Here is a 25079-nt window from a genome sequence, read left to right as displayed (position 1 = left end):
CTAAAGTAGAGGCTAGAATAAATATGGCTGTTCTATACTGAATGTTTAACGTTTTTAACTACTTCAACCGTAGACCAAATTCTACTACCAATCAATGCTGTCTCATCGCTAATATAAACTCTTTCTCACCGTCGGGGTAGTCGGGCTGGCTGAGTTGCAGGTCGTTGCAGGTTCTGGCAGGATTGTCCTGGGTGCCCATGGGGAACTTCATGCGCTCGATGTCCTGTTTGAGGTTGTTGAGGGATCCGAAGACATCCTCCATTCCCTCCATACCGGCATCCACGCCGTAGTCTGCCATCGCGGCGTCTCCCTGAACGTCAGCCTGCCGCCTCGTCTTCCTGCTGCCTGCCCCCTGGATGGGCAGCGGCTGGATGAAGTCACCGGGAGGACCCTGCAACAGGAATGTGTAGGTTAAGCATGCACCATTTTTAACAAGGGATGTATCCAAAAGCATGGTCTATAGAGATGGGTCAACATATATATTATTTAAAAGGTCCCCTATTATACTGTTTTTCATCAATATATTATAGGTCTCAGATAGTATCCCATAATCCCCTCTGTTTCAAAAGTGCTGATTCTCTGTCTGTTAGATGAAACTAAGGAGCCACTCCTAGACTAGAGCTGTAATAGTTGTTTCAGCTCTAGTATTTAATCAACATGCTACAGTTCATGTCCATTCACAGCAGTATATTGTTTAATTTCTAACAATAATAAAGCTTGGGGTAGAACTGCCAAACAACAACAAACAGGGGACTTACAGGGGGTCCGGGTTGTCCGATCACTCCAGTGTCTCCCTTCTGACCGGATGTACCCTGAAAACAAAATATGGACATCATTAAAATGAGGTCTGTTCTCATTATAAATTACACAGTGGGCAATAAAAGGCAACAATGGAAACACAACTCACGAATGATCCCTTGGAACCTTTCTGTCCTTGAGGGCCCTGTTGATGAGGAATGAACAAGAGATGAACAACATGATATTACGAAGAGGGATTTTTTTTGAAATAAAGTATTAAGAAATGCGACTTACAGAAATACCAGGAGGACCAGGAGGGCCGAGGGGACCAGAGGTACCAACAGTACCCTGTAATACATCACATCAAGCAGAACACAGTTAGTATACATCTCATTTCAATATAATGTTCGATGTGTTTGTCCCAAATGTCTTGCAGTTAGGGCTGAGAGTATAGGAAGTCATATCAGGTATTTTTGAAAATGGATTTGTACCAACATTTGGCAAATGCATGCAAAATAACATACGAATAGCTGGGTTCTTCTGTTATGCATCACATTAGAAAAAAGCCTGAATACATACAAATAACATATAGATCTCGAACTAGTACATTTGGACATCTGACTCAATAAAAAATAAATACTATTTCCACTAGTTATCGATGAACAATTGCACCTAGTCCTTAATACATGAATAGGTCTTAATATATGTATAGAATAATCAAAAGGCAATATTCCCTTTATCCACTGACTGTAAGAATAGATATTTGTCTTGTGAGGATTCAACCTAAGTCTGAGAAAGTAACACTTTTTGAAAATATGTTTATGCAGACAATGCAGAGTATATTTGTATAGAGTATGCTCTGCCTGACACTTACAAAATCTCCCTTTCCTCCGCCGGTACCCTGAGATCCAGGCAGTCCTCTGTCTCCCTTCTCTCCGGACTCACCAGGAGGTCCGATCAGACCGATAAGACCGGGATGACCCTGAAGCAGGCAGAGAAAGACGAGCAAAAAACATCAGACAAAAGCATTGAAATAGGAGAAGAACATTATATGTACTAGATGTTGCTTTTGTTCTACTAATGTTTAATTTCTGTTTATTCATCATCTGTTGAAAACGAAAGCAATTTTTCAAAGGGAAACCAGAATAAAAGATTACGTACAATATCTGTCCAGGCTTAGTACCGGCTTATTTCTGTCTATAAATAAATAGTGTGTTTATACTGGCGTCATGTTAAAGAATGGGGGTCTGTCTGTGCACCTGCTGCTGGCAGAGTTATGGTTATCTGCGTCCGACTACCGCATGCTGGCATTTAACAAACGACCACTACAGCGAGGATATTATTGGACTTGTATTCTGCAAATCAAGTCCGGGTGTGAAAGCACCGAGCAGAAGCTTTCTCCATCTTTACCCGGACACACTGAGAATAGGGGCCCAGATGTTTGCTTACTTTGAGAGCTTCTGATTGGCAGATATGAGAAATACACAATAAAGCAATTTGAGATTAGCATCGTAATAATATCCTACCTTCCCTCCCTTCCCTCCAGAGTCACCTTTCATACCAGAGAGTCCAGGGGGTCCCTGTGGAGGGAAAGAATCAGTTTGTGAAGCATCAGGGGAAATGAATACACATTATTTGACTGTGACAGCCATCACACATCTCTGTTTTCATCCTGACTGTTTTCCATTGTTCCTGCAGAGGTACTGCACCCACTGCTGTAAGCAATAAGGGAGCAACTAAAGATTAGCTTCACGATTAATCATTTTGTCGATAAATCACTGTCATGCAGAAAAAATGCACTGTATAATTTCCCAAAGCCCAGGGTGTCTCCTTCAATGGCTGTTGTGCTTTGTCTTAACAGTCCAAAAACACAATGCCATTCATGAAAGACAAAAGAAAAGCGTCAGATTCTCATATTTAAGAAAAACAAAACCAGTAAATATTTTTGCAATTTTTCGACAGACAATTATTCAAATATCAAAATAGTTTCTAATTTGTGTTTCTGGCAGTCAACTAATTGATTATTAACAAATAGTTCTAGCTCTACTAAACTGTAAAGTTATCACACTGAAACGTTTTATAGTGTACTAACATGTACTAACATATTACAAAGGGAGAACATGTCTTACAATAGGTCCAGGGGGGCCGTCTTGACCAGAAGCACCAGGTAACCCTTGCTCACCCTGAAAATAAAGCAGAAATATTTACAATATTTGGTTAATAACATGAGAATAATCAAAATACTGAATATATGAAGACAGTAAACTGTACTTTAAGAAGCGATACATGATCAAAAAGTCGTAGTAGTTCAAATAACATTCATTCACAAACATGGCTTTCTCAATTAACATGATTTAATTCACCATTTGAAACCTTTGAAAAAACATGAGGGATAATGAATTAAATGTACTCACAACAGGGCCGGGAATTCCACGGAGTCCCTCAGGACCGGACTTCCCAGCGGGCCCCTGAGGTCCCACAGGTCCAGTTTTCCCATCAGGCCCCTCGGCTCCAGCTTCTCCCTGTAGAACATCAGCACACAATTACAATGACTCCCTTTACAATGCCCAAGACTCATACAGGTGTACAGTATACACTTATATCTATAGAGATTCTTTGTAAACAAACACAGTTGTACATTTACATTCTGTGTTTCTCAGCAAACCCCATTATGCCCTCAAGTCCTGACCAATATATTGAATGCATTTCCAATCGAAGAACAATGTGCAGGAGATTCACACAATAGCAGAACTTAAAACAAGTTACTTTGCAATATGTATGGTCAAGAATATCTTTTAACTCTGAGAACAAGACCTTTATCTAACTTTATAATTAAAGCAATCCCCCTTCCTGAAGTCAAATTGATGGAAAGAAAACATCGTCAAAAATCGAACAGATTCGAGGATTTGCAACATCCAAACAGATCAAATTTCACCAGATCTCGTCTGTTGTCTCCGAGCAGAAGCAGACAGTTTGTATGCATTGAAGTTCCAGAGATGTCATATAGACCGGGATAATACGAGGGGGGGATTAAATTGCTCTGACAACCAATTAGGCCTGGATTTGACATCTTAAGATGGCAATGCAGGCTTTGTCTTGTCTCCATCAAATCAACTCTAATCCTTTACCTCGGTGTGGACACAATGTGCACTGTGTGTGTGTGTGTGTGTGTGTGTGTGTGTGTGTGTGTGTGTGTGTGTGTGTGTGTGTGTGTGTGTATGTAAGGCATAAAGATTTGTCTTCCTATTTGATGCTCTTCAACTGTGCAAACACCACGCGTGTTATGGATTTAAACAAAGCAATCAAATCCACCGATAGCCTCAAGGAACCCCAGTGCTTCTTCAGTTAGACACATTTATACGGAGGTTAACACAGAAGTGCACCTGAACAGGGTTTTACAAGAACAACACATGTTACTAACAGGTTATCTGTAGAGGTGTAGACATCTAGTAACACTATACGATATTCTTATTTGAAATAGATCACATGAAAGAGCGAGGAAGCAAGGGAGGAGCAACTTGAAATACGGTTTAGTTTTATCAATTTTTGGTCATTAATATTTGAAAATCCTAAAAAATAACAGACTCTCTGAACATTAAATCATGGAGACACGTCACAGTAGAGGCACACAACACAAATATGAACATAGGTATGAGCATAAAAGCACCCCTTTAAAATAATGTTTGCATGCCCCCATATAATTATCCAAGCCTGGTCCCGTCATGATTAAGATCTACAACTTCAGAGGTTAATAGTATTTCGTTAAGGTCGAGCTAATGTCAAACGGTTTGCAACTTACCTTGGATCCCTTTTCTCCTTGTTTGCCCTCCGGACCTGCTTGTCCAATAGGTCCCTGAGAAGAATAACAATAACATACAATTAGGATTTTGAACAACAATACTATAAATATATCATTGTATTTAAAAATCTAACTTAATAACAATACTCTCATGTTAAAGCCTTTTACATAAATCAAGGTAGCTACTCTTTAAAAAGGGAAATTCATCAACTTTGCTGACAAGCTTTGATTTTATGTAAATACTTATTTGTTAAGCTAATTCTCTCTGACCTTGAATATGTTTTAAAGAGAGAGGGTAATGCAGGGCCAGGCAGCAGCAGGGTGAGCAAATGCCCTACATTCCAGACATACCGAGTTAAAAGCACATCAGCATTTTCACCAAACAGCCTCTGGTCAAAACCTTTTAAGTGGGCTGTCATTTGCCATTATGAACCATAATCAAACACACCAAACAAAAGCCACCGGTCTTCAATGTAGGTTATGAGCCTTGGCAACTGTGTGTGTGCATTAGTGAGTGTACGTGTGTGTGTGTGTGTGTGTGTGTGTGTGTGTGTGTGTGTGTGTCCTTGTGCGTGCATGTGTGCTAATGTAGTCAAGCAGACACCACATGCATCAATGAGCACCAATCCTGAGTCAATTTCGAAGAGATATTGGGAAATAGACTAACCTCGAATTACCCCAATGATAGATAAAAAATCATATCGCAAAGTCCATTAATATGTTCTGTAGCCTCTGTCACTTGGAAAGTGTCCCTTGGAATACAAATTAGATGTATGGAAAGTGCTCACTACACTAAAGTTTTTAAACTGAGTGATCAACCAGCCGCCTGCATTTTCATTTAAGCCACAGAAATGTGGGAAAAACAAACAAAAAATGGAATGTGTTGATAAAGGAAATAACATTTTTGGCCGTTAACTGGTAACATGTGATCATGGACTGTATCTACTGAATGACCCTCTGCTGTGCAGGACTGTACAGCATATTACCACAAGCTGTGTGAATATGACAAGCTTGAGAAATGAATGTGTTTCAGCCACAAGAGGCAATATTTTATAGTTATTTGGAAAAAATAAGTGAAGAAGAAGAAGTACTCTACTGAAAGGGCATCATGTGTATATTTAAACCTGGACCACATTATCTTTGTTTCTGATTGTTCATACTGCTGTTTCATTGCATAGGTAACCCTTTACTGGTGTGGTTGTTTACCTCAGGGCTAGTTTATCCGTCTTATGTACAATTAGGTTATGTATTGCATTGGTGGACCCCCTCCTGTGGGTCACAACATACATTTGGGGAGTTGTGAGATTATGAATGTGGTATTAATGGCTAAGTTATTAGAGTTGAGTGTGTGACGTTAATATTGAAAGGACCATACAGATAAATTCATGTTTTCAAATACGCTTTGCTATTGGAAAGTTGCAGAGAGGAGTCCTAATGTTAGTGGAGTTTGATACTTTGGACTACAGAAAGCTTAGCTCAGTGTCATCTCAAAGATGTTCATGTGTGGGAGGGCGTGTGGCGCAGTGGATTAGTGTGCTAGTGTTCGGATCAAGGGGGTCACAGGTTCAAACCCCACTGCAAGCATGTCGTTGTGTCCCTGAGACACTTCACCCCAAATTGCTCCTGTGGGGATTGCTCACAGTGTTGAGTATGTAAGTTGCTTTGGATAAAAACGAGTAACATGTCATGACTGAACATTTAGCCCGTTTTGTTATTTTGGACGCAATTTCAGAAGGACACTTTCCGAGCGAGACTTAAATATTGAGCTTAAGGTAAAGAGAAGTGTTTTGTAACTCTGAATGGTCCTTCTCCATATTGTTGTCAGGCTTATACAACACTCTGAGCCAGTGGCAGAAACAACACTTTGAGTGGACGTGTATTGACGCTGCAGAATTGCCCCGAGCGATTACAATGCAGCTCTTGTGCAGCGATTTTGTTCAATCCTCGACCAAGTGGTGTCTCCATTTGTCAGTTGCGAATAAAAACATTGGTGAACACAGTCCAAGTTTAAAGACACTAAAGTTACCCTTTAAGTAAAAGCATCAATATAGAAATGTAAACAAATCGCCATTTAATGTCAATGGGAATAATGTACTAAGTATAAGTAGTTTTTCTCAAGCAAAAGGCCCATGTGACTAATGTGTTTTTATATCATGTGATTGCAATACTAACTGTTGTAGTTGTTCAACGCTAAACTAGTTAATCTATTTTGTGTACAGTTAGGCCTTTCAGTCCAGTGGGTTATGAGACTATTAACTAGGTAGGACAGCCAAAAAAACGTAAGGTCTCGGACTCTCGGATTCACTAAGAATGTGAATGATTTTACCACTTTTGACCCCAAACTGTAATTCCAGTGAGACCATCTTAATGTCTATCTATGCGGTAAATCTTCCGAACTGTTTGCAATGATTGACATTGCTTTGTGTCAGAGGTCACAATCCAAAATGGTTAGGAACCACTGCTTAGCTATGTAGCAATCAATGTGTTTACATACTGACAATAACTAGTACATATAGCTGTCAAATGCATGAAAAGTAGTTCAAATAAACAGACTTTAAATATCTACAGCACTTAAGATAATATAATTATTTTCTATCACTGCTAAGGCGTGATCTCAACAGTGTTTATTGTACCTATTTAAATGTTGCAAAGGCTGCATTATAATAAAAAAATGGCAGCTGGTTGATACTAATGCAGACTCTACTAAACATCACCTCTGCTTAGATACACAAAACAAAATGACTTCACTTTATAAATGAATGTTTCAGTTTTATTTGTCCTTATTGTGCCAGACTTTTATACCGTGCATTAATAGCCTGCTTTATTGCTCACAGTAAAACATTATAATATTAAATGGAATGCATCGTAAAATTGCCACGCCAGAGAAATGAAATAATGTCAGACCCAGGCTGGATGTGTCAGAGAGGGCTTCAAGTGCCAGACGTTAAAGTGACACGTTCATTTCCAGACATTAGAAGCAGCGGTAGCTTTCAAACCCATAATATGTCAGTATATTCCTGCAGGATGCTCTCTGCCTGTTAACTATTGGATACTCAAGACTCTCAGTTTAACTAATGGGCAACATTACATTGTATCCAAACAGAAAATGCTATCATAAATGTGTGTCTTAGTGTGACAGTGTGTAATATTTGTTAAGCCTTTAGGAGCATTGTGAATCTAAAAATAGGGAACATCTCGAGTGCTTAGCAGAGGTATGATGTTGTGCATAATTTTGGAAATGTACTCACCCTTTTACCCGGAGGTCCCGGTACTCCAGCCTCACCAGATGGACCTGCAGGGCCCTAAAATGAAAAGATAAAAACACTTAGCTTCAGAAAAACTGAAGGGTTTAGTTACTTAATGAGACATTACTTTTTGGTCCTTTTCACACCCCTTTCTTTATATTGGTGCTACAGTTGACTGTGTATTTAACAGAACTTAAATGTACAGAAACCGCAATATTTGTCATAATGCAAGACAGTCATTGACATAATTTACGTTATTGTACAGGTATTTAAAATGTTGAATGTCAAAGATAGTCTATGATTACATTGATTTTAAATGATCACATATTTACCACGCTGCTACTTCAAAGCTACTTTGCCTTCTTGGGTTACTGCTGTGTTTTAACACATTATTCTGCTCATGAAATTGCGTGTGAGTGGCTGAATGTGTATTTTTAAGTTGTTCACTTTGCATGTTTTAACAAATTACGCTCACGCAATACTTACTGGTTGTCCGGCCTCTCCGTCGTCTCCTTTGTCACCAGCTAAACCGTCAAGACCCTAAAACAAAAATGACAACATTAGTCAGCTCTTGTACTTCACTGTAAGACTAATCACAGAAGGGTCTATATTATTGGCCCATTAAAGAAATGCACATACAATAACCAAGTCCTTTTACACAAAATTGAAGAATCAAGAATGAAAGAGGGAGGTATGGGTAATATAAGGATCCTATTAGGAGTCAAAACATTGTATGCCATCCTAAAAATGAGTGATTGAGTGATAAATGTAGCACTTACAGCAGCACCGGCCTCTCCAGGGGGACCGGGGTCTCCGGGGAATCCGACAGGACCCTGCAGACAGACAGAGACACTGAGAAGGCGGATATTTGACAATGCGTCGACAACATCTCTGACAGCAGACAGCTCCACTGAGACATATGACACAGTGATTCTGCAGCTGACAGCTTTAATAACTCTTCAATGGCGCTGTGTGTGTGTGTGTGTGTGTGTGTGTGTGTGTGTGTGTGTGTGTGTGTGTGTGTGTGTGTGTGTGTGTGTGTGTGTGTGTGTGTGTGTGTGTGTGAGTGTGTGTGACGGTGGAGGTGACATACGGGATTGCCCTTGGGGCCGTCGTCTCCAGGGGGCCCGCGGGCACCGGCTGGTCCAGCAGCTCCGGGGGGGCCGGATTCTCCCTTCTCTCCATTCTCTCCACGGATACCCTGAGGGGAAAACAAAACAGAGGCCATGAAGATCACAAACATAACGGCCATCAACGCTTCTTTGACAATAGCATGCTACATACAGTAAGGCACAAAGTGTGTGTGTTTACAAATCTGTCACTCCAACTGGCAACAAAACAAGCACCGAAATGGCTCTAAAAAGCTGGTGAAAGAATACAAAATGAGGCTTTAAGGCTTTTCTAGATTATATTATTCAGATTTTGTATTAAAACAGTTGTTCTGATCCTCTAAATGATTACGTTTTGCTCTAGTAATAGCATCAACAGTGTCTTAAAGTGTTGGCTCTGAGTAAGAGCAGGAGTTGGAGCGATATAACAAGCTCAGAATCGTTAGTTGGCCCATTAGAGCTGAGTGCCTCTAGTCGATGTCACCATGGCACCTTTGAATTCGACCTCGATGTGACGTGCAACACTGGCTCTATCTGTCACTGTAAACAGATCCATAGCCACAGATACGTAAATACAACCTGATGGACTGAAGGAAGGGGACTGGCCCACGCCTATGACTAAGGTGAGTCCACCAGGGTCTATACAAAGACTTCTTAATTATTGGCAATGCTCTGAATTGTCAATAATGAATCATGATTTCACTAAAAGGCACTCTTGCAGGCAAACACAGTATGCTGCCTTAATGTTAATGCAATGTTTAATAAGTCCTCTAAAAGCAATTTGTCAAAATCATTTGGTTTCTCTTTAGAAAAAGTATTTAATAACAAATAAAAAACGTATGTCATGTAACATTCATTTTAGAGAAATTAAACAAAACAATATATATTTTTTATATTCTGTATATTCTGACATTGCATCTTATAACAATCAGGAGGTTAGAATAAAAGACAAACCTCCAATGGTCTCCAAATCTATGGCTTAAGTAATTTTATGATGAGGTTGCTATCATTGCTACACAGCAGACTGCAGTTATACTGTATGGAGGTAAAATCCTCCTAAATCGATTACTGTATATCACAAGTGTAAATGAATAAACATAAGCTGCCCTCCAGTTCTGTTTTTCTTCATTGTCCCTGAATATTGCATACAGTGTCACACCACTGGATTGGGTGTTGTGTTTCTTGTCATGCATACGTGCTTTTTAAATCACAAAACTACCAGTTATCTTGTTTTAAAAAATAGAAAGTGCAATCTGAAATGAGATTATGAGTATTTAAAAAATGAGATTGTACTTACTCCGAGACCAGGCTCTCCAGCTGATCCTGGGTTGCCAGATTCACCGTTTTCTCCCTGTTGGATCACAGTGACAATGTAGATTATCACATTGGCAGTAAACAAACCAGATAGTGTTATCAGCGGACAGACTTCTGGTTTGTATCTTCTACTCTCATGTCAAACACATTTTTTCATGCAATGCAGCACTAAAACTGCAGCAGCAAAACAGAAACATTCCAGAGAAAGTATTCATTTGGATTTAAACATACCAAAGGAAATAAAATAATGTATTTTTAGAAGCTGAAAAGAACTTCAGAATTGCTCTCTTTATGATATGATGCTTACCTTCTCACCAACACCTCCCATTGAACCGATACCACCGGGAGGACCTTGAGCACCCTGTAGATAAATCACAATAGGGACAGTTAGGGAAAGTGAAAGAAAGTAGAAATATTGAATGAAAAGTTTGTGCTTTTATTAAATTATTAGAATGATCTAAACCAAAATAACAATCAAACTCACATCAGCTCCGCTGGAACCCTGAGGACCTCTGGGGCCAGGAGGACCATGTGGACCCTGTCAGAAAAGAAAGTGAGGTTCAGTATAGAAAGAGCACCATGATGTTGCAAAAGGCAAAGTAAATGTATGCATGGTCAAAATACATTTAATAGAATCACTTCATGCTGTAATGTTTTGAGTTAAAAAAAAAAAAAGTGAACCGGAAGCTGAGGGACTTCGTTGACCCAAGTACATTAGTTGAGTTTATATGCTTCTATACAAACATAAAAAACAATAGGTACAGCCAAGTTTATAGAGGGAAGTACTTACTGTAAGGCTCCCCGTGATAGTAAGCATAGCTAAACACAAATATAAATCATTGAACATTTGAGAAACATGCGTCCCCTCAACCAAATCTGAACATAATGCTTGTTGAATTGAACGATCGACTTATTGTAGTCGAAACAGTCTTCTAGTCTCATACTGGATGGGAACAGTGCATCACTAGCAAAAATGTGAGTGTCAATAAATCTTCCAAAGACTTTTCAAAATCGGCCAAAGTCCAAAAACTCACCATTGATCCAACGTCTCCGTTCTCTCCCTTCTCACCAGGAGGGCCGGGCAAACCCTGAAAGAAGACAAATAACCTTTAGAACAAGGGGAATAGTCATAGGAAGCAGCACCTGAGACAAAACTGCACATTAGGACATCCTGGGCAGAGATACTGTGTTGCTGCTCATTACCAGGCACCAGTGATGTGTATTAAACAGTGAACTTTGGGATGCTGCGTGATGGAGAATGCATTATTACAAGCAGAACCCCTGAGTGTACACACGCAATTAGTCAAATAGGACACCTTTTGTAATTAAAGGGTATGGGAGGCTTGGGTATAATCAGCCTGTGTAAATTACAGAGGGGGGAGCTCCATCCATCTCTGTCCACAGGAAAGTGGAAACAAAGAGGACGCTGCAGGCGGTGCGTGTTATATAGTTTTGGGATTCAATCATGTTTGACTAAAAACTGTTTGAATACAACTTGGGAAGGTGCAGCAAAATTAATCTTGCTATTGTAGCGTATTGTCTGTGTGCATAATTGCAGTTATTATGTGTTGTGTTAGTTGGGGTCCGATGATGGAGCATGCATAATCAATAGGTGGGTGGAAGGCGGCGGTAATGATAAGTTACTGTGAAACCAAAGTGACGTAGATATCCATCATTGAGATCACATATGTGTAGTTTCACCTCATGCTGTTGATTTAATGTACCTCTGAATGGCAGAGAAGCTCATTTATAACAGACTCTGAGTGGGACTTTAGACACAGTAATAAAGCATGAGGGTAGTAAGAATGGAGAAGTAAATAAAGTATCAAATGATTTCATGCATAATAACGCTCAGATGTGACGGGCTCTTGATCAATGTCCGACTTGTTAGGCTTATTTGTGAATAACATGTACTAAAGGATTAGCAGGCGGGAAATAAGACGTGCATTGTGGGTAAAATTAACATGCAGACACACTTAAATATACAAACAACTATTCGTATCAGAGCAATCAGTGTTTACTTATAATTTGGCATTTCTTAATCTTGAATAACACAAAGACAATTTGGTGTAATTCAATCTACTTTTCACCTTAAATTTTTCTATCTGAAGAATTCATGTGCTCAGCGAGGACGGCAAACACAGTCTGAAGCCAATCATTCCCCATAGTCAAAAATCTTTAATGCTTCAGATAATTGAATTGGAGAGCTGAGCTTGCAATGGCTGCTGCCATCTATCGAAGGGCAGCTTGGCTAAACATAATTAAAAGAGTGGAGACGGAGTGCATTATGCCCAATTAAAAGCCCATTGCAGTTAATAACAGCATTATCTGGCCCTATTGACCAGCAGGGCTTCGCTCTAATTTCATCATCAGTGAGTCCTTGGATAATTGACTTTAAGATTTTCTAAAACGCGCTGTTGCTTTATTCATTGCCACCAAGGCAAGATTTCAACTTCAGCTCATTGGCTTGAAATGAGCCGACACTTTGCCATTTCGCTCGTTTCACTCCGTTGCAGTTTGGAGGAAAACACTTAGATGAATACAGCAGTCACATCAAGCTTAGTCATAATCTCATTTTTAAGTAAGCGCTTTGAGCACCAGGAAAAGCGCTTTATAAATGTAATGTATTATTATTACATTCTTATAGGAATATAAATCAAACACAGACTATACTGTTCAGTTTGTTTTGAGTATGTGACTTTTGTTAAATGACAAAAAGTGACATTTTCCACTCAGTTCTGGCATTTAATACCGTCTTTTAAGAGTCGCACAAAAAGAATAGATTGATAAATCCATGGACGTTACTAAGGTTTTATCTTCCCTGAGTGTGTTGAATTGAGGAAATATGCAATTTATAGGTATTGACTTCTGTTTAACGCACTTTTCAAGAGCGAGAATGTATTATTTATTTTCTCAAAAGTAATTCCAGTAGTATAATTTTAAAACCCAAAATGGATGCTAAAAACGTTCTGCAAATCAATGAACAACCATTAAAAAGAAGATACATAGCAACAGATCAATGTGTGTTGAAGTGGAAAATAAAACTGTGTAATTAATTGATAACATCCTTGTCACTCTCCTGCACGGCACTTAATATGCATAATCCATGTTTGTTTGCACGGTTTGCTGCTTGTTATTTACAAGTTGAAAATACCGGACAAAGCAAATCTCCATCCTTGTGTAAAGAGTGTCCAGTCTGCTTCAGATTTAATAATAATAATAATAATAATAGATTTATTTTGTTAGCGCTTTTACAGGTGCTCAAAGACGCTTTACAGATATAGTGAAAAGAAAAGAACAAATACATATATATAGTTAAAGTCAAATAATTGAAGAGGTGAGTTTTTGTGAGTTTTTGAAGGTGGTGAGGTCAGGGGATCGAATGCCCCTTTCTCTGAATCCTCTATGAAATAAACAATGTATTGTAATTTGTCCATTATGAAGAAATGTGATTATTTCTACTATACATTGATTAAAACATTTGATTGAATACAAGCTACTGCTGGGCTCTATATGGGAGTGGGAGCACTGCAAGAAGGCATTTTAATGTATGATAATGATGTATTGAAAAACCAACAGCCTCCCTTCCAACATTAAGGGGCGTGGCAAAATGCCAAATGTTAGCAGTGGTGATGGATTCTGATCAGTGTCTATACTAGGGGGAAGGTCCTGTAGGAAGAAAACACATCATTTGCCCATGAGCTATACAAAGTGTTATTAAGAGCCTGGAGTGCATTCATACATTATGCTCTTTTGATGTATGTAAATGATGTGAAGGAAGGTCGGTTCAAAGGGGCTTGTTCTGCTCTATCTGAGAGGGAAAGAGTTGTGCAAACCTTCAGGGCTGAGTGGTTTGGTTGTCATGTGTCCAGAGAATGAGAGAAAGGGAATCAACGTGTATTTGTATTGATATAAAAGTCTTACCTGCAGTCCGACGGGTCCTGGAAGACCGGGGAATCCTCTGGATCCTTCGTCTCCTTTCTGGCCGAACATACCCTGCTGTCCCCTGGGTCCAGACTCACCATCGCTGCCCTGTGGGGGGGGGGGGGGGGGGGGGGGGGTCAACGATCATTAACATCTTCATTCAGCAACTGCAAGTCCACAAACACTGGTATCTATGTGTAATTTCTCTTATGGGATTTATTTGCCCTCTTAATCCTTCCCAAGGTTGTGGAGTATATCCGAGCACACATGGCAGAGGGTGGGTCGATGCCAGTATACAAATACAGATTAGGACACACAGTTTACCTTAATGCCTTTTCTCAAGGTCATTGTATGGCAATTCCATCTCTCCATCAATTCTCTACACCCACATATTCTTGCTCTAGGTCACAAGGGGGCTGGTGTTTTTCCCAGCATGCACCCTGGAGAGGTCAACAGTCTGTCTCAGGGCTAATGCATTTACCACACATTTGCACTCACAGGCCATTTAGAGTTTGAGGCAACCTGCAAATGTTTTAAAACAGGCAGGGGCAGGGGCAGGGACAGGGACAGGGACAGGGGGGCAGCTCCAGCCGTATATCAGCTGTGCTACCTTTGGTTTACAGCAGCCAGATAACCAAGGCTCCTCATCAGGGAACAGTGCATTATTGCCAAAGGGTAATGGTAAATCTTGTATCTGAAAGTTGCTGACTTCATCTGTGAAGCCAGAGATGCACAGGACTACAGAGGATGGAAAAAGGGAGACTACAGGGAGAGAGCAAAGTGCTGACAAACTGGGAGTTTTCAGTTCAAATGCATGTCAGCACTTGAAAGAGCTCTCGCTGAGCCCTGGGACATGTAGGCAGCCTCAGGCTCTGGTTCTGAATGCAGAGCAGCTTAGGAGGAAATGTTAAGTGATTACAGGTAATGGCAGTGCAACTCTAAACTGAAAAGTTCAAAACAAGCTGGACTGAAGTTTAGAGAGGCTATTACCCCGAAAAAAGGCACACATCTTACCCCGACAGCTCATTTGGGAGATCAGACTCTGATATAAGCCGAGTGTTTGGACCTAAATGCTGCATTATATGCAATTTATTCTAAAGATGCATTAAAAACTCTTGCCACTATTTGTGTTGGAGCTCTTTGATTGATGCAATTTGATCCAAAGCATGGAAGAAAGCCTGCAAAAGTTATTATCACGACTAAAACGCAAAGCATAATTCTTATACAACAGTGCAGTTAAAGTATAATCTAATGACTAATTATATCCTAAAAACCTGTCTCACTGTGTTCTTAACTCTAGCTAAAAGAGTGTAGGAAGTGCACACATCTGTGCATTCAACCCACAATGAAGTTCTAATTATAAAAAATGCTTTCTTAGGGGGCTTTAATCATCATAAGTGATTTTATAACAACTTGTTCTAAATCTGTAAATGATACATTTTTCAGGACTATCTGAAACTGGATGTGCCGTGGGTGTATATGAACGACATACCTTTGGGTATAAGAAGTGCTTCTGTCTGCAGGCATCACACACATGCTGAGGCAGGTGTAATGAATGACTCATCTAACTGATATGTTTAGATTGTTCCTGAAACTAATCAGGGTTCATACACTTTTTCACCTATGATTTTCCATGACCTCTCCATGACTTCTCCATGACTTCTCCAGGACCTTTACCTAATTTTCCATGACTAAAAAGATGACTCTCTCAGCGGTACCACTGAAAATGGTTTATTTGAACATGGAACAGGAAAATAAGGTCTGCGTATGAAACATGTTGTGCCTATCTAAAACAAATAAGCTAGTAAGCCTACTATTTTATTTGTTTTAGATTCACTACACGCTAAAGCCACTAAAATCACTCACCAGCAAAATACCTCGTCAGTTAAAAGCCATTTTACATTTCATTACCATACAGTATTTATTATCATTATAGTATTAATATTTCGTCGATTACTGTAGATAAAATATAAATTATATTTGATGCAACTTTGGTTACATTTCCATGACTTTTCCAAAACTTTGGGGAAAATATTGTTTTCCATAACTTTTTTCCAGGCCCTGGAGTTAGCATTTTGAATTTCCATGAGTTTTCCAGGTTTTTAATGACCGTAAGAACCCTGCTAATCTAAGTGGCTATTTTAGGGCTTGCATCAGGTTACAGTATGTCAGCAAAAAACGTGACATTTCAAAAATTGTTCTTATTAAAGATTTTCGCTTTTTATATTGGACACTGCAAATCACACAATTGGTTTGTAGAAATTGATGTTTACTACATCCAGCTCAAGATCAATAGTGTTTCATTCCAACTGCTTGACCTTAGTTGTATCTTAGAGACAATACCAGTTAAGGAGCTGTTGTAAATCTCACATTGTCCCTACAAGCACCAACGTTTCCCGGGATTGAGAGGTGGGTGTGATAGTTTAGTCGTGATTATTAACAGCATTATGACTTGCAAAGAGGGCAGATCTGGTGAACCTACACAGCACGAGTCAGGATTCAGTTATGAAAGCATGAAAACACACGAGCAGGCTGACTCACCAGGATAAAACAACTGTTAAATCATTTGTTATTCAGCTTGGGTGCACTTCCTGCCCACGGCGATCCGTCTCTCCAGGTTTATTGTAGCCCCACAGAGCCCAAAAGATGCTACATTTTTTCTAGAGTGGTTGTTAAGGCCTGATAATCTACAGCAATGAGCTATCAGTTGCCCTCCGGCCATCAGATATTGTAGAAACTGGACTTGTTATGTTAACGGGAAAGATCAGTGGAAGATGTTCTGCAAGGTGGTATTTTTTGACAAAACAGGTGCCATATGGAGGTAGAAAATGAAAATGATAGTTGGGTTGGTGCTCCATTGTGAATTGTGAGACTGTATCACATTGCAATTCACGTTTTTTAAAAGATGTAGGAAAAAGGTGTTACTGTGATGACAAAGCTACTTAAGGGGTACAAGTCATAATGAAAACGCAATTTGTGTGACATCACAATAATAAAATAAGGGTAGTTCTTTAATAAATGAAACTGCAGCCAAAGGTTTTTGGACTGCAGAGGCGACAGTAACAAGCTATAGTGATTTCGTAATGTGGCCCTGACCTGTCTGGGGCAGTACATCATTCCTGCTCCTCTGAGGAATAGCACATTGCTCTTTAGTTCTTTTTTTATCAGCTTGTTGTAACAGGCGTCTCCAACTATGTGTCATTAAGTTTTCCAACGTATCTAAACACCTCTCATTTCACTGATTATCACACCATTAGCCATCAATGGAACCGGGTTAGACTACAGTAAGACTAAATAATATTTGATGGGGAAAGAGTGACATTAGATGGGCCCAAATAAAGCAATACTTACAGCTGGACCAGGAGCTCCGAGCACACCCTGAAGACCGGCTGAGCCTGGTGGACCCTATAATCACAAACAAAACATGAGATATCGCTTATTGGGATCCCCATCTGGTGGTTGCAATTACACTTTATACAATGAGCAATACAGATACAACATTGATATTGTACCAAACAAAATAAATCACATTAAAACTAAATATTTCTAACAATGAAATTCTGCTTTCATTGCAGTTTGAATATAACACAACATACATCTGCTGTGCTAACTGCACCAGATAACAATGGAAGTTAATGAAGACAATTGCATACTATATATATTTAGTTCTTAGAGATGGTCAACCTGGAAGAACATGCATATTCATATTTAATAGATCTGAAGTGATGCTTGTGATGACTTAAACCAAAGGCAGTTCAAAAACACAAATGTTAGAGGACAGAACACACTGGAATTTTGTATTGGAAATCTCAGTAGCCATTAGGAAACATAGCAGCACTTCAGTTCATATTTGATATGCTGAAGACTGTTTAGGGAAAGATAACCTGAGATGAGTCATTGCACAGAAAGCAACCTGTGTTCTTTTCATTTTTCAGAATCATACGAAATAAGTTAAAAATAAGACTCACCAGTTCACCGTGGTCTCCTTTGCTTCCCTTCTGTCCGGGTCCACCAACTTCTCCCTGTGGCGAAACACAAACAGCAGAGCTCACACCTCGCTCATCCATCTTGAAAGGCCTCGTCTCGAATGTTTAGTCCAATATCTTAAAGTGTCACCTCTACCACGAGTGAGTAGTGAATATTCCTGAAGAGATTCTAATTTGATATGTCCACAAAGACCTTGAGCGAGTGTTTGCAATTAATTGATTGGCTTCCTGTCTAACCCCATTGGCACTATGATTGACAAAAAGGTGTGATAGAAGACGTGACTGGGGCACGATGGTTACAAATGCAAAGCTCCAGATATGTGGTTCAATTATATGTGGAATTAGCGGGCCTCGGGGTAAACGGTTCATGTTTAATTGTGTTCAGAAATGTTTTAATGCATACAAAGTTTTTGCTATGTTATTCCCCCCCCCCTTATTTATACAGGTTATATCCTGTCATTGTAGTCTTGACTCAAACAGAGTGAATAAAAACAATGTTTCTTTATGTGTGCATTCCTGTATATGCATATGTATTAATGACATAAAATGAATGTGTATTGCCACAGCAGTGCAGCAGCCTATGTGAAATGCCCAGGAGAAAATGAAAGGAAGACCTGCCACACATTTCTTATATAACAATCCCCCATTTCTAGACACATTTTGAAGCTACTGACAGTTGTATTCTTTGATGTATTTCTTTGTGTCAGAGAAAGCTGTTTCATCATCATTAGTGAGAAGCTGCTGGTTACTGACGTTGAATTCAAACTTGAATGTGGTCTGTTTCAAATATAACTCGTCCTCCTGGGTTTGATATTAAAGGCAAGGATTATTAGCATTCCAGTGTGTGTCAGCATTACTGCACCTTGTCACCGTCCTCTCCGGGGGGCCCCTGAGGGCCGGCAGGACCAGGAAGACCAACAGGACCCTGAATGCCATCACGGCCAGCGGGACCCAAGGGGCCTTTCTCTCCCTAAACACATCAAATTAAACAGTTTCAGCCATCAGTTCAGTGTATCGGGGGGTTAACAGTGAAAGGTTTGATGGAGTGAGGTGAGACAGAAGTACTCACAGGTCCTCCTTTTTCTCCAGCAGGGCCCGGTGGTCCTTGGGGGCCGTTGCGTCCTGTCAGGCCGATGGGACCTCCAGGGCCAGCAGCACCTCTCTCTCCAGGAGAACCCTGACACAGAAGAACAAAACACCCATCAGTCATTGCTGCATGATGCTCTAGCTAACGAGAGGATACTTCCTGCAGAAAAGACATGAAAGGGCTGAAGGTAACAGAAAGTTTGGAGTGCATAAAAACTAACTTTTCAGTAAGAAGGCTGCACTAATTGAAGGGCTTTTTAAAATAAACCAGGCGATTATAATGTGAAGCGTCCTCACTATATTTGATTGAATACCCCTGATTATATTTTTTCCAATTTTCACAGAACAATATCTCCAGATTACACAAACAGGAAGGTTTCAGTCTACACAAGGACACTATTCTCCAAAGAGTAAATATGGTGCTTTTGCACACATTAGAATATCAAAAATATGACCTTTTCATTTGATTACTTTTTTATTGGACTGCTTTAAAAGCAATAAAAACACAAACCATGACTGAACAAAGAATACATCCAGAAAAATAAAGTATAGTGACCCTTCTGTCAACCCTGCAACCTTCACAGGGACGAGAGCTGTGCTTACAAACTCTTTATCTAACTAATAGGATTCAGATGCTCTCTCTGCCAAGGCCTTATGGAAGGTCTTTCCATCCTTTCCTCACATCAGCGTGTCCCATTACCCTCTCTTCACTGAGCTCAGGTGGATGCTGATCACTGGCTGGGTCACCCAAATCAAATAAACTGTGACTTCATCTGCCATCAGTAGGTCATTACAGCTTCTGCTCTCCAGGGAAGGTCTGAGGATGCCATCAAATAAACCTTGCACATGTACAACAGGCCAGACACACACACACACACACACACACACACACACACACACACACACACACACACACACACACACACACACACACACACACACACACACACACACACACACACACACACACACACACACACACACACACACACACACACACACACACACACACACACACACACACACACCCACCCCCCCCCCCCCCTCTCAAAAGACTGTGAAACACGACACATACACTGCACTCTCAGACTTTCCCACAGCAGCTCATTCTCTGGCAGGAAATCGATGGAGGGAAAATATCAGATCTCTTGTGTGCGAGGGCATTGCACACAGCGGCCACTTTTTCAAGATTTCTTTTTTTTTTGTTTTGTTCAAACACTTCCAAAACAGTCTATCACATGTTTTCATTGAATGGCTTACTTTCAAGACAATTTAGGAAAAACTATCTCGTCTCGCAGTGGAAATGGTTTCACTCATTCAGAGACCGCCCCTCTTCCTCGCTTTCATCATCTTTTCATCCCTGCTCTGCATATCCGCTGTCATCTAACCCAGTGCTGCTCTGTCGCTGGTGAGCAGGGGCAATTATCGGGTGCCCGCGTTTAACGCTTGAACAAAATGTCAGACGGTTCAAAGCTCGCTGTCAGTCAGCTTTCTGTACGGATTCACCACCGGAGCTCCAGAGGCTTTTCACCGCTAACCGAGGGGCTCAGAGACACAGGCAGGGGGGGAAAAGTGGCCTACTTGTTTATGGGTTGCCCTGAAACTCTTATCCCCTTCCTGTTCATGGTCCTAAAATAGCCAGAGTATGTGAATGCAGATGCCGTATCGGAGAGGATGTCCTTTTCTGTCATTAATCAAAATGAATGCAGCAGAGGATGCAACACAAGTCCCTAAAATCACAGAGAACAACATCCTGACTCTACAGTATAATGTGTGACGATCAATTGAGTGCAAAATTGAAGTAGTGGTCATTCAAAAATAGAAACGAGACACTTGCCTAATCTGTGTTGCTACAGTAACCACTGACTGTGATAGAAAACATCTCCTGCAAGACCAATGAAGCGACCGTGATGAAACGACTGACTAATTGGGCAATTAAGATCATTACGCCATGTTTCAAATTGGTGTTGTTGGACACTTTGGTTCATTTACTACTTAAACAGAGTAAAAATAAACACTTTAAATCAAGAAGCATGTTCTTCTATCCAAACATAGTACACAAACAATGAATCTTATATTTGAAACGGCTAAAAGTGTAATATTTATCTCCTAATGAGGAATAATGTACTTCAACACAACATGAACAGGCATGAGAGGTGAGTCACAGTTATGCAAATATGTAGTACCACCATTTTATGACAAGAAAAGACACAAAATAAGAGTTAATATTATCGTATGTTATTATTGTTGACCGCAGTTTACATTCCTGCTGCTTCTGCATGACAGGAGAGCAGAGTGTGTGCAACTCCATTCACAAAAGTCATTTTTTTTACTGTGATATTTGCGGCAGGAGAGATGAGGTAACCATAGTAACAGGGTACTTACGAGGGGGCCGGGGGGACCCTGAGGCCCTTCTCCTCCCTTCAAGCCACCTGGACCCTGAAAGCAGAGGACAGGAGGGTTAGATCATTTACTCAATGCCATTCAGAGAGCCGTAATCACAGCTGTCCAATGGGCCAATAAATGTTACCGTGTGTGTGTGTGTGTGTGTGTGTGTAGAGGGCTTAACTCCTGAAAGGCATACATACAGTAACTAGCCATGTGTGATCTATATACAAAGGGAAGAGATCTTTGTAGGAATAGTAGTGTTCTTCCAATACTGCCTTAAACAAATGGGCAAGAGGTTGTGTTGTTGTGAGGTTCTCGTTTGTTTTTGTTCTTGTGTGATTGAGTACGGACTGAAAAAGGGAATTTCTTCTATAATGGAAAATAAAGAATAAACTAATCTCTTTTTGTAAATTAGTAATAATTGAAGATTTTCTCCAAAATATATAATGACTGTCGATTAAGGTTTCGTTCCAGTAAAAGTTTTCTTAAAGTATTCCTTCTAGATTTATGAACTTGAAAGCGAAGTAGAGGATGTGCTCTCTGTGAACGTGCCCTCTCATTAACCGTGTTATAAGCTTCCAATTAACTGAGGCAGCAGCAGGTCATTAAAGGGTCACTTCTTAAAATACAAACACTTAATTTAAGAGGCACATAGCCCTACAGAAAAACTTGGTTTTTATTTAAAGTTTGTAATAGAAGTCTATATTAGATTCCTGCAGTCACCCCAATACAATTGAGGTTAATGAAAGTTTGCTTACGGTGCTCTTAGTCTTAGCTCTTAGTACCCAAGGGCACAGAATTGTTTAGCATTCATTTTAGAAATTAAGTGACAATGAATTCCTTGCTTATCTAATACCAAGATTTACATTTCTTTTTAACCTAGGCTGCAGTTCAATTTCTATTAGAGAAAACGTAGCTTTCGCTTAGAATTTTAAAATGGCCATATCTGTTTCCATATTTAAACTTTTACTGCAAAACGTGTAATATAAAAAGCTTGAAAAGGGAAGGACTGACTGGTTTCTGAAGCCCACACTGGGACAAAGGTTGAAGTAGAATCCGTCTATCTCCGGACCTCTGTCATCTCCTCGGGATCCCGACCCTTGAATGGCATTGCTTATTCTGCTGAATAATAGCACGCAGAAGGCTGGGATTGCTTATGGAAAGCAGAGTTCACCAGAGGCGGTAAAGACTTTCATTATAATAACTAATTTACAGGCTCTGACAGAGCCAGGGGGTTCAGACGCTGCCAAGCAGGCTCTCCACCTCCCTGGGTTCCACATTTCAGGACGGTGCATTAGAAGGCTGGCAGGATCTTTCTTTGCCAGACACACGAAAAGTTATTTATTGGCTCGTATATTGCCACTGTGCCCTTTTCTCAAGAGTAAGAGAGGGGATGTTTGGGTGTGTATGTGTGCATCAATCTATTTTTCTCTTTCAGATTAGTATAAACGTGTGTGTGTGTGTCTGTGTGTGTGTGTGTGTGTGTGTGTGTGTGTGTGTGTGTGTGTGTGTGTGTGTGTGTGTGTGTGTGTGCTTGCAGAGTGTGTCTGTTTGTACCTGTGCTCTCTGCGAAAACACAATTGGATTAACTTTTCACATTCTCCCTCATACAACAAGTTAGCGCATTTATGTATGTTTGTGTGGGAGAGAGTGGGAGGCTTTGTTTGCTCTGGTAGAGTGTGTGTGTGTGTGTGTGTGTGTGTGTGTGTGTGTGTGTGTGTGTGTGTGTGTGTGTGTGTGTGTGTGTGTGTGTGTGTGTGTGTGTGTGTGTGTGTGTGCTGCCCTTATGAAAAGAAAAGCCATCCTTCTGTCATGGGACAAACATAACAGAGGTAATAAGTCTGAGCTGTGCTGCCGTGTGCTCTCTTATTAATGGTCAGCCTTGAAATGAGCCTCAGCCTCACGCTGATCCTCAGTCAGCCTCTAGCAGCTATTTGCTCTAACCTCGAACTTTTCTTCACCCACTCCCTCTCTTCTTTTGAGAATTAATTTGGGGTTACTCAGCAGGCTACGGGGTTCATTTGATGCGCTCACCAAGTTGTGTGTTTGAATCCCAATCAAAGGGCTTTGACTCATTCTTCGATCGAAAACAAACCAGGAATGCCTTAGTGCAGCTCTAAAGTTGAAGTTGAATTCCTCTGAAATGGAGCTGATACAGACGTTTGACTCGTTAAAATGCTGTGCCAAAGCAATATTTACCTTGTAGAGTTTAATGATGATAACAGGTGGCAATATTGGCTCAATCCTCTTCTTTATTTCTCTATGTGAGTCATTTCTTCACATTTTAGTCAGGTCCATGGCCAAGCCTAACATTTGGTTCAACAGCAGGTAGTTAGCCTGGTAATGGGGATCTGAAACTAGATTCAACTGAGTGTGTGCGATAACACACTTCACATGTGTATTGTTTGCATGAGTGTGTAAATGTGTAGTGTCTTTTTTTATTTACCATGGCTCCTGGAAGACCTCTGGCCCCCTGGAAGCCCCTGAGGCCAGAAGGTCCTGCCTTGCCACCACCACCCTGGGGACCTGGATCACCCTACGGAGGGAGAACATACCAAAAAAAGCATTAACTAAACTGACATCTGCAATACCGTCAGGAAATCATTAAGCACAATCACTTTCGGTGAAAACAATTAGCAGAGCGGAATCTGCAGGAATGGCAGGGGGAAGTCAGAGGAAAACAATTAAATGGAATTGATCGGTATGATAGAAGCTGGAATGATATCCTATTATCCGGTGAACAAAACAGGAAATTAACAAGTTTAAAGAAATAGAAGAAATGTGCAGATTTTTTACAAACAACTATCAAAATAAATGTTGAACTCATTCACACTCATTTTTACCAATAGTTGTTACCACTTTTGTTACAGTGGGAGTAAACAGTATACATTTTAAAGAGTTTAAGAAGTTTAAGTTTAAGAAGCGCCTTAAAAGCAAGTTCCTATTCTCTATCCATCTAAATAAACACAAAAAACACTGTAATAACTAAAAACATTGTATTTATTGTAAGTTCTCATAATGCAAGATCATTTCTGCAAATGCGGCTAAAATGTAGTTGTAGTTTGAACGTCTCCGTATTACCCTTTGTTTTCCCCATAACTATTATAGGAACAAAACTGTCAAATAAAATGCAATGGGTCGGTAGAAGCGTAGGTATAAAAAGGAAATAACAGATACCCTGCAGGAAAGATCCACTGCAGATATAGGCCAGCTACTCTGTGTACAACTTTATTTTTAATGTTTTTGAGTTTCTAACTTGGTGCTGCAATGACATCTGAATTTCCCTCTGGGTATTAATACAAGTGTCTTATCCTCACATAATACATATAACTACTAATGACTGGTGCACTTTGCTTTTGTAGCATACTCCTTTACCTTTCCGCCCTCTTTTCCAGCAGATCCAGGCAGACCTTGCTCACCAGGTGGACCCGGAGAGCCTGGGTGTCCTCGCTCTCCGCTAGGTCCTGTCTCTCCAGTCGGGCCCTGTCAG

General features: G+C 40.3%; 1 protein-coding gene across 1 annotated transcript in view; it reads right to left on the bottom strand.

Moving 5' to 3' along the window:
* Positions 1-25079, bottom strand: part of LOC307020631 (collagen alpha-1(XI) chain-like) — an 82746-nt gene that overhangs the window by 5071 nt on the left and 52596 nt on the right. Inside the window, exons 39-63 of the mRNA XM_079652139.1 lie at positions 24965-25072; positions 24036-24125; positions 21587-21640; positions 19185-19292; positions 18978-19085; positions 18098-18151; positions 17481-17534; positions 14130-14237; positions 11240-11293; positions 10690-10743; positions 10513-10566; positions 10189-10242; positions 8876-8983; positions 8562-8615; positions 8269-8322; positions 7786-7839; positions 4538-4591; positions 3153-3260; positions 2868-2921; positions 2265-2318; positions 1613-1720; positions 1033-1086; positions 908-943; positions 759-812; positions 130-391 (exon numbers count right to left, since the gene is read on the bottom strand). Coding sequence (XP_079508265.1) covers positions 130-391; positions 759-812; positions 908-943; positions 1033-1086; positions 1613-1720; positions 2265-2318; positions 2868-2921; positions 3153-3260; positions 4538-4591; positions 7786-7839; positions 8269-8322; positions 8562-8615; positions 8876-8983; positions 10189-10242; positions 10513-10566; positions 10690-10743; positions 11240-11293; positions 14130-14237; positions 17481-17534; positions 18098-18151; positions 18978-19085; positions 19185-19292; positions 21587-21640; positions 24036-24125; positions 24965-25072 — 1954 coding nt within the window. The remainder of the gene's footprint in view (positions 1-129; positions 392-758; positions 813-907; positions 944-1032; positions 1087-1612; positions 1721-2264; positions 2319-2867; positions 2922-3152; positions 3261-4537; positions 4592-7785; positions 7840-8268; positions 8323-8561; positions 8616-8875; positions 8984-10188; positions 10243-10512; positions 10567-10689; positions 10744-11239; positions 11294-14129; positions 14238-17480; positions 17535-18097; positions 18152-18977; positions 19086-19184; positions 19293-21586; positions 21641-24035; positions 24126-24964; positions 25073-25079) is intronic.

The sequence above is a fragment of the Notothenia rossii genome (assembly GCF_949606895.1).
Source record: "Notothenia rossii genome assembly, chromosome: 9".
Lineage (NCBI taxonomy): Eukaryota > Metazoa > Chordata > Actinopteri > Perciformes > Nototheniidae > Notothenia > Notothenia rossii.
This window is presented reverse-complemented; position numbering and strand designations above follow the sequence as displayed.